The sequence below is a fragment of the Epithele typhae genome (assembly GCF_022376455.1).
Source record: "Epithele typhae strain CBS 203.58 chromosome Unknown BXZ73scaffold_2, whole genome shotgun sequence".
NCBI classification, from domain to species: Eukaryota; Fungi; Basidiomycota; class Agaricomycetes; order Polyporales; family Epitheliaceae; genus Epithele; species Epithele typhae.
The window spans coordinates 1,421,035-1,430,511 of NW_025954193.1; the positions used below are offsets into that span (position 1 = coordinate 1,421,035).

Genomic DNA, 9,477 nt, shown 5'->3' on the forward strand with positions numbered 1-9,477 from the left:
ACCTCTGTGCTTGCAGGACTTCCCTCATTACTGGTGCATGTTCGGTGAGCACTTGTGCAGGGTATTTGGCCTTTGTCTCATGTGGCGGAGCTGCTAGCAACCTCACGATGACCGATAAATGCTACCGTTCTGCAGCAAATGCGCGTGCCTTGGCCCTGGTAGGCGTATCTAATGACATCGTTTTGGTGTGCAAAGTTATCCCTTGCCCTTCCTTCGACGAAGTCCTCCCCAAGATGCCTCAACTTCGCTCCGTTACTCTACAATCACGGCAGATCGCGTTCTCGCATGGAATATCCATATCCGGTCTCAGAGCCATCCTTTCTGTGCCCGCCTTGCGCGAGCTCACCATGAAGGACCTCATACTCGCTCCCTCCTTACAAGATCGACTTCGGTACCCTAACGGCTTCCCGGTCACCCACATCCCTCCTCTCACATCATTCCACTACCTGTTCAGCAACAGTCCAGTCAGATATCATCCTCTTGTCGAGCGCGAGTGCCTTGGGAGAATTCTAGGCAGAGTTAACATCGCACTGGAATCCTTGACACTCCCTGCCAAAACTGGGCTCTTTGCCGAGATGTGTCTGCACGAATGGCCATTTCTGAGGCATCTTAGGATGTACGGCCGTTACGCGGATGCCCCGGAGGTTTTGCGAGCCTCATCCTACCCCACCTTCCCCCGGATGCGCTCCTTGTCCCTGGACATCGGACTTACAACCCAAGACACCGAAGACCACAGCATCAATGTGCGGCGGGCGGCTTCCGGTACATGTACATCCTTTGTGCTTCCTTGGCCGGAGCTCGACCACATCCGGATACCAAATCCCCTTCCGGAGGACGATATCTACGATCGCCTCCCCTGCTACCTATCCTCGCTGGAGCTCGTGTCGCATCCACATTACACTCCGTCATGGGTTCTCAACCCGTTCTGCCATCCATACTTCGACGGCTTCAATTGCGTCCCGCTCACAGAGGCCAATATGCTCCGTATTCTGTCAAGATGCTCCGGCATGTCGCTCACTCGACTGGCTATCGAGTACGTCATCGCCTCTCCAGGATCAAGCGAGACGCTACAGTTCGTGGCGCAGACGTTTCCGCAGCTGGTCGAGCTCGAGCTGTTTCGCCGTCAGCCTCCTCTGCCTGCTCCGGAGACCGGAGATGAAAGGCTGTCTCTGTGGAAACCCGATCCTCCAGAGTGGGTGGAGAGCAATGTAGTACGTCTTTAACTATGCACCTTGCTGTATTTCAACCTCACGTGTATTCCCGTGACTTGTCGCCAGACCATTGTCGCAAATGCCCTCCAGCCCCTCTCGCACCTGCGAGTTTTTCGTGCTCACCTGGACCTCAAGGAGACGTACACCTACACCAATCCGGGTCGGGAGTACTGCCTATATGATTGGAGGGTTAAATGGGCGTCCCGAGTGTTGGAGTTCCAGGACGGTACCCTGCGCAATCTGGCACGGCTTCTTGCACGGGCCTTCGCTGGCACAGGGTCGGGGCTGGGGACGATATGGTTGTGGAGTCCGGCGTTGGGTGCGAATACGTTTGTGCACAACGAATGGGTCGCGTTCCACGTTTTACGTGGGCGATCAGGAGACGAGGTCGATGTAGAAAAAGGTTCGAATAGGCCTCACCCGCTGTACGGGATTTTTGACCTGCCTCGGATGTAAAGAGTAGGCATTTCGTAGATACGTTCCTGACGGGTGGCCTTTGGCGGCTGAATCCATCACTATGCCCTCCAATTACGATCATTATGACCCCGGTTCACGTTCGTTCGTGGGGCTGTACTTCCCGCGGCAGTGGCGCGAGTCGCTCTCGAAGCGCGGTACGGCCGCGCTGCCTCTTGAGCGCATGTTGAACCACGGCGTAGTGCGCCGGTTTGGCATGTGCAGGTTTGAGTCCGTGTGTGAGTGCCCGTAGGACTTACTCTGGAGCCGGCAGGTGACGTCGAGTGTGAGCGTGGCGATGGGGAAGCCTCGCGGTGACGGTTGTGGTCTGGGCAAAAACCCTGGCATTCGTCGTGCTACAAGATAATCTATGATACGTGCTAGCGGCAGAATGATGAGCAGGTAGCGCATGCGTGAGTCATCGCAGACACGAGGAACTATGGTGGAAACTGGGCAGAGCGGGCGATTTGCCAAAAACTGCCTAGCAAGGAGCCCAGAGGTTTCACAGAGTCGCCTGAAGGTACAATGGCGACGTCAGGAGGAGAGGAGTTCTCGACGTAGACTGTAGCAGCGCCCTTGCGATGTCGGGGTGGATCTCTAGAGGGCTGGACGGCCAAAGAAGCAGCATTTTGTTGCTGGTCGGTAAGACAGTATGGCGAACTGGAAAAGGCTTGAATAGAGCTGGACGTTTGCACTGCAGGGGGGCTGGAAATATCGAATGATGAGACCCAAGCTGGACGACGAGGCGTGACATGTGGCAGAGAACTGGTCTTGACCGAAGATTGCGGGCTTGCAGACTGAGGACGTCCTTTTCTAGTTCTGGTGCGCCTTCATCAGTCTGAAACCGAGCATATATCGTACTGAATGTCTCTCACCCGGTATCAGAGACGCGAGTCGCCGACGTGGTGACCATATTCAAGGATGTTACAGTTGATCTGGGCGTTTGGACCGCCGGCTGAGATGACGGCTTGCAAGTGGATCCTGTAGTCATATCAAGACGAGGCTGCCAGCAAGAAATAGGCCTATGCTTCTTCGATACTTCGTCCGAGAGGCTTGCAATGATGCTCCGAGAACGTCTGGCACGCTTGCGCGCAACCTTGTCATCTCCAAGATCCTCGGCCGAGGGCTTTCGGTTTGCAGGGACGAAGGGTAGAGGCGGTCGAGTGTCTATATGCGCACCGGATCGGCCTCCGGGGCGAAACTTGTTGGCGATGTCGACCCCAGTCAAGGCTGCGGCCCTCTGAAGGCGTGAGGCGAGGGGTTGTGACAGTGTCTTCCTGCGACGCTTGCGCGTGGTGGGGGAGGGGAGCTTTGGGGGCGAGCAGTCGCTTTGACTATCGTTCAATTCATCGATGAGCTCGTCCGAAGATATGCTTGCTGAATCGGTGGAACGGTCGCGAGCCATCGGGAGTGCCCTCCTTTCATGCCTTCTCCCACTGTGATGAGCATCATCCTCAGTAACAAGCGGTGTCCACTGAGGGAGACTTTCAGATGTGTCGAAGCCATCCGTCGAGTTTTGCATTTCCACGGGGAGTTCGGTGCTTGGGTGTGTTCTGGGTGTATGCGGTACGTTCTGACCGGAAATTCGGCGCGCAGAACCATTGCGACAAGCTTAATACGCACCTCGCTCAATGTCACAGCACTTAAGTCCTCCGATCCTCCGTTGAGTGATTCGTTTGTGCGATGAGAGCGTCGCCGTTTCTTCCGGATCTTGCAGTCCGTAAATCCTAGCTAACGCGACGACCCAGCGGGGAACTCACATGAAAGTCGGGAGCGAAAGTCTGAGACATAGCAGTTTCTTGAGAGTTGTGTGGAGCTGGATACGTGCAGACTGGCGCAATATGGTGGGGGAAGAACAGAGAGCCAGCGACCGGCCCGGTCGGGGCATTGGCGACAAGGGATCGCGCAGTCGTGGGAGGGCGCTCAGTGTAACATGTCCCTGGAACCCATTCTACTGAACTTCCGTTCCCAAGCACACACATTTTGTGCAACAGAAGCCCGAAAGAAGTGCTAGCGAACGTTAAGCTCTTTTTACAGAATCCGGCATCCACAGAAAACCGAGCCCTCGTGCGGCATCACGGTAGATGCTACCTTTCCACCTCTTCGATCGAGTCCGACCGGCCCATCAACGACGCGCCCTCTACCCTCTCATGCTCCCCGCTATCTTCTGACACAGGCGAGGACACCTCCTCGCCCAAGTCTTCAGGCTGTGGCCAGACGTAACATCGCATCCCGTCGCAGTACGTCGACGTCGCAGTTGTGGGAGCAGGCGTCATGTAGCTCGTATCGTCGGAACCGATCACCATCAAGGACGATGGCGTGGGCTGCGGCCCGGACGTCGACGCCGAGAGCTGTGTGGATGACTATAACGGCAGTCGCTCAGGACACATCCGCGACGAGAGAAGGGCGTAGCGCGCTTACCACGGAGGCACGGAACGACGGCTTGCGCACGACCGACTGCGACTGACGAAGACTTTGGGGAAGGTGCGCTCCTCCGTTTGCACCCGTAGATCGAACCGGGCGTTGAGGGTGGCGAAAAGCGAGAGCACTGTGAGAGTGCCCAGCGCTCGTCAGCGATCAAAAATTGAGTCCGAAACAAAAGCAGCGAGGACTCACGCGCACGTCGGACGCCGAAATAGTAAGCTATGACGTAGAAGGAGTCGCTCGGGAGAAGAACCTGTAATGGGGCTCAGCAGAACCGAACATAATGTTACGCTACAGCTCACGGTTATAAGCGCAATAGGTGCCGAGATACTGGATCATTGAATGATTAGCGATATGTATGGAGAGTCTCGAGTCGGCGACCTACGTCGTAAGGTGTTCCGACGCAATGTACAAAAGCCACTGGTTGGTATCAAGGGGCTTTGGGCTTACTGGTGAAACTGTTCAGAAGAGGTGCACAAGGCCCGACGTCCACACTGCAGTCATTCAATACGGGCGCTTCCCACTCCCAGAAGATATGTGATGCTTACCAACTTGACGATCCACGGGTAGTGGACAAAGTACCATACGGTCTGAGCTACTGACAACAAACCTAGCGTCCGAGATCAGCTGGTTGAACCTGATAGCGCGCATGACCCACTTACCTCCAAACGAGCCACAAACGCCAAGCGCACCGACAGCGCGATAGCTGACGCAAGGCTGACTGCAGCGTCGGACTGATATCAGCCTCGCGGTCACGGCGGACGGTGTGGGGCGGGCAAAGCATACCACCAGCCCGTCCACGGTTCCTGGCGGCGTGGCCGCGGGATCCCGCCGGGGTCGCGTGTGCGGGGCTTCTCGCGCACTTCTCTTCCGAACTTCGAAGAGGCGTGCGCTATCGCAGCCCGATGCGCGCGGCGACGTCGTCGGGTGGTGGAACAGATGACCTCGCCGCGATTCATGCGGCCCGCCTCCTAGGGTCGCGACGTCTAGGTGCCGCGCGGAAGCTGGCAGTGGGCACCGCTGCTGGTGCGACCGATTGTGGCCAGGTATCGAACCCTCGGAGGTCAAAAGGGTGAATGCCGGACCCATGTATACGTGAGTACTCGTGCGTCGATAACTTCGCTCACTTCGGACCTCCGGCGGTGATGTGCGGCGCCCATAGATTGCCTCACCGCACCGGCGTTGAGCGATTTGGGGTGGAGGAGATGGAGATCATGGGGTCCTCCAGGGAACCGATAGGTCAGTATCTGAAGACATGCATCAGAACAAAGTGTCCACTGCGTCGGGGCTTGCTAGGGCTTCCTGCGGTCGTGGCACTGTGCCATGTCGCCATGCGGATTGTCGTGACACTGACAGGGGGACATTGCACAAATGAAAATGCTGGAAGTACTTACTTACGTTGTCCAGCGCGACCTCTGGGGCGCACGAGCTTGCGAAAATGTGGTACTCCACGTTGGCAGGATGGGCGTGCGGGATCTCTGACTCATATAAGTATGTGGTGTAGAACCAGACTCCAGAGAAGCTCTGCAGCGCGCGGATCAAGCGCGACATTGAATTTTGACACGTGCCTCCGCCTGCCGCCACCCACCCGAGCGCCCACCCGCCGTGTCCGCAAGCGAGTCCTTGGTCCGTGCGTCCCCCGCCCGCGCGACTTATAAGCCACGCCCAGACGTCGTGTCTCCTCACCACTCTGGCCTTTTGGCTTAGATCAAGTGTAGTATCTGTTCTTAATAGTTTAACCACTATTATGGGGGCACCGCCCCCATTCTTGGTTATCTAATTTTTGCCGCCCTTGTCCCTCGCGCTCTGCTTGCAACGCGGGGGCGCGATGACCTTGCCGCTGCACTACAGGCTTGCGTCGTCGGGGGATCTCCTTCTCTTTCTCTGGGGCTCCTTGCGCACGGCCAGTTGGCCGCTTGCTCGGTGCCTCAGATAAATGAAGTTCTTCCTTGTCTTGTTCTCAATTTTTGGATCCCTTTCATCTTCGGATGCTGTTCGATTATATGGCACGGTTGCCACGCCGGCTGTTAGACTTCCTGTAGATCGTGCTCTGAAAAGATAGCTGCGAATTGTCATGTGTGACTCGACAGCGTTGTGACTGCTCGTTCAGTGTATTTGTGGTGCTCAGCCTAGTCCGCAGGACTGCGCGACCCACTCCAGTGCGAAGACATCAGAGCTGGAGTCTTCATAATGAAAAAGCAGGCAAGTCTTGCCGAGTGCAAGTTGCGTCACAAATGACCTGAGGTAGTGTTGCGATAGCTCGGCTCGGCTCGGCTGGCTGCGCCAGCCGGGTCATTTGGCTGTCAGCCGGGCTGGGAAAATCGGCTCAGAACGAGCCTCCCACGAGGGGAGAGCTTGACGCCAGCAGCCAGAATGGACTGATGGCTGAGCCGCTGGAAGAGCCGGTCTTGGGCGCCTCCTCCCAAGACGGAGGACCGGCTCTTCCAGAATATTTCCAGCTCGCTCGCTGGGCGCCCAGAGAAGGGGATTTATGCGAACTCTCTTATATGTTCCTGCATGACGCAAGCGTAGGATTGGCAACGAAAATATATTTATTAGTACACTACTACATAGTGGCAACAGCGGGGCAGGTGGAAGCGGAGGGCCAAGACAAAATAGGAGGCAAGGCAGCTGACCACAGCAGGTAGAGCACAATGTGCTTGCCCGATGGCGCGCAGCGCGCACAAGATCGGAGGAGGGCGACGTAGAGGGGGCGAGGCAGAGGGCCGGGATGGGGCAGCGGGGCAGTGGGACGCGGTGCTCCGCCCGCGCGGGTAGCATGTGCTCGCGCAAATGAGCGGGACGCGCGCAAGAGCGGAGGAGGGCAAGACGAAGGAGAGCGGGGTGGAGGCAGAGGGTGAGGAGAGGACGCCGTGCCGAGCCCGCGCGAGTTGGATGTGCGCGCAGAGCAGGACGTGCGCCAGAGCAGAGGAGGGCGAGGTAGAGGGCGGCACATACTCCGGAGGGCCGCGACGAGGTGGAGGAGGCGGAGTGTGATGCCGAGGGCCGCAACGTGGCGGAGGAGGGCGACGCGGAGGCAGAGGTGGGCGACACGAGATGGAGGACCCAGAGGAGGAGGAGGGTATGTGGGCAACGTAAACGCGGGGGACCCAGAGGCCGGGGATGCGGATGCGGAGGACGGCAACAGGGAGGGCTCGCGAGAGGACCCAGAGGGCCGGAATGAGGCGGACAAGATGGTGGGTGAGGCGAAGGCGGGCCACGCGAAGGTAGGCGATACAGATGGAGGGTAACACAGAGGTGTGCAGAGGCGGACGACGCGGAGGCGAAGGAGGGAGGATGCGGGCAGCGCGCAGGTGGGCGACGTGCAGGCGCAGGTGGGCGACACGCAGGCGTAGGTGGGCGACACGCAGGTGAGCAACGCGCAGGAGGTGGGATACGCACAGGCGAACGACGCGCGCGAAGGAAGGCGACGCGAATGAGAGGGTCGAGGGCGGGGGCAGCGTGGATGGGTGAAGCAGGAGGGAGTGCAGGAGGGGACTCACCATAACAAGGGCCGCGGTACATCGCCGCGGCCTCCATACCCGAATTTCCATATGGAAGTCCTCATACAATGTGGATGCGGCCGGTGAACCGTGAAGGACGGCATCAAGGTCGAGGTCGAGGACGGAGGCGGAGGGGAGTGACATTGAGCTAACCATTAAATTGTTAATAGTTGTGGTGTTATAAGTCGTAGCTTGTGTAAGTAACTTGTAGTTATCAAGCACCCCGCTTGATCGGACTCGACGTCAGATCTGAGATCTGAGACTCGACTCGAGTTTTGCCTGCAATATGGGTGTTTGGTCGACTTTGTCCAATCGTCCTCCTGACAATCTTAAAACATTCTGTGCATCGTGGGCACATATAAAATGCAGTCCTATCGTCCTCCTGTTGCTCTGTTCCACTACAAAGCATGAATATTTGTTGTGCGGCCAGCGCCAATTGAAAAAGGCGGCTCATGGATGGCTTGGGCGGCTTGGCCTCGGCTTTGGTAATAACAGCCGAAATCGCAGCCGTGGCTCGAGTTTTGGCTTTCTCGGAGCCGTCCTGAGCCGAGCCGAGCCGAGCCAAGCCGAGCCATCGCAACACTAACCTGAGGCTGTTATCAACAGTGTGCGGACTTGGGGGCGCCAAGTGCCGGAGCTCCGGGCCGCAATCTATGTCTTCGTGATGGTGCACGCGGTTGGAAAGATGAAGGGAGCTTTCGATTTGTCAGGACACAGATGCAAGATGCGTCGTGGTATTACAGGTGCGGTATAGTATGATCACGATCAGAGAGCGCGAGAGAGCGCCGCTAACTAAAGCACGGAGCGTAGTTTTGGCCGGTACCAGTACAAAGCAGATCCAGATGCGCCTCCCGAGACAACGCGTGTCCGATGACGATGACAAGAAGACTAGGAAGAGAGGGAGACAGAGAGAGGAAGACAGACAGGAAGACAGAGAGAAAGAGAAAGAGAAGAGAGATACACACACACAAAGCGAGAGGCGCACCGCATGCGTGCCCGGGCATCAGCTCATCGTGCCCGGTCAGCTGCACACGACGCACACTCTCCCGCCGACCGTCTGCGAGATCTGGCAGCGCAGGTGTCGTCGTCGGCGGCGCGCCGCGTCCCATCGGCGTGCACAAAGAGCGCAGTGCCGGTGGACGCGCGCGCGCGGGGGTCCTGCGGCGCCGTGCAGTGCGCTGCGTTGCAACGACCGTGCAAGCGCGCACGCACGCAAGCAGGCCCCCCACCTCGTACGTGCGCGCGCGGGTGGGCAGCAGTCGGGTTGCGCTGCCCCGTCCGCGCGCGCACCTCGCGCTCCGCGCTCACGGGCGCCGCGGGCCGTTCAGGTAGCTGAGGGTCCAGTAGTCGCCCCGCCCGGGCTCGGCCTGGCTCCGTGAGACTTGGACGAAGCACCGCTCGTTGGTGAGCACGCTCCGGACAGAGTTCTGCGCGTACGGGCGGTGAGCGAGGGGCGTCGGAGGCGCATGGGGGAGACAAAGGCGGCGCGCACCTTCCAGACCCCGGCGTCTTGGAGGTTGCGGTAGTATGTGAACTTGTGCATGAGCGCGTTGAAGATGTCCTGGACGAGCAGCCGCTGGGTGGGGCTGCCGAGGATCGCGAGCTGGCAGAGGACGGAGAGGGTGTACGGCGGTTGCTTGCCGGTGTCGCGGATGGCGTCCAGACTGAGCGGCGAGTAGGGCGGGAGGCCGAGCGTCCGAAAGAGCTCGGGGTTAGATACACCGGCTGTGCCAGAGAAGTGCGGTGTGAATGAAAGGGATGGTAGAGAAGATGGATGTGCCTACTGTATCCCTGCAAACAAAGAACACCGACGACGGAGACAGTGAGTTCGGCCTCGAGCCACTCGCAACGGATCGCGTCACGCCGCGAACACTCACGCTGTGCAT

The 9,477-nt window shown here is 58.4% G+C and overlaps 3 protein-coding genes across 3 annotated transcripts; 1 reads left to right on the forward strand and 2 right to left on the reverse strand.

Annotated features, from left to right (window-relative positions):
* Positions 1 to 233: 233 nt before the first annotated feature.
* BXZ73DRAFT_96382 (uncharacterized protein) lies at positions 234 to 2,623 on the forward strand (the record flags this gene model as incomplete). Its single annotated transcript, XM_048027059.1, has 3 exons — positions 234 to 1,211; positions 1,278 to 1,437; positions 2,550 to 2,623. 3 exons carry the CDS (start codon positions 234 to 236, stop codon positions 2,621 to 2,623), a joined length of 1,212 nt encoding a protein of 403 aa, XP_047883381.1.
* Positions 2,624 to 3,751: 1,128 nt separating this feature from the next.
* BXZ73DRAFT_96383 (uncharacterized protein) lies at positions 3,752 to 5,639 on the reverse strand (the record flags this gene model as incomplete). Its single annotated transcript, XM_048027060.1, has 8 exons — positions 3,752 to 4,027; positions 4,133 to 4,212; positions 4,281 to 4,341; positions 4,391 to 4,418; positions 4,474 to 4,508; positions 4,637 to 4,678; positions 4,751 to 4,822; positions 5,487 to 5,639. 8 exons carry the CDS (start codon positions 5,637 to 5,639, stop codon positions 3,752 to 3,754), a joined length of 747 nt encoding a protein of 248 aa, XP_047883382.1.
* Positions 5,640 to 8,895: 3,256 nt separating this feature from the next.
* Positions 8,896 to 9,477, reverse strand: BXZ73DRAFT_96384 (uncharacterized protein; the record flags this gene model as incomplete). Its single annotated transcript, XM_048027061.1, has 4 exons — positions 8,896 to 9,018; positions 9,084 to 9,316; positions 9,376 to 9,382; positions 9,469 to 9,477. The coding sequence occupies 4 exons, from the start codon at positions 9,475 to 9,477 to the stop codon at positions 8,896 to 8,898; spliced, it is 372 nt and encodes a 123-aa protein (XP_047883383.1).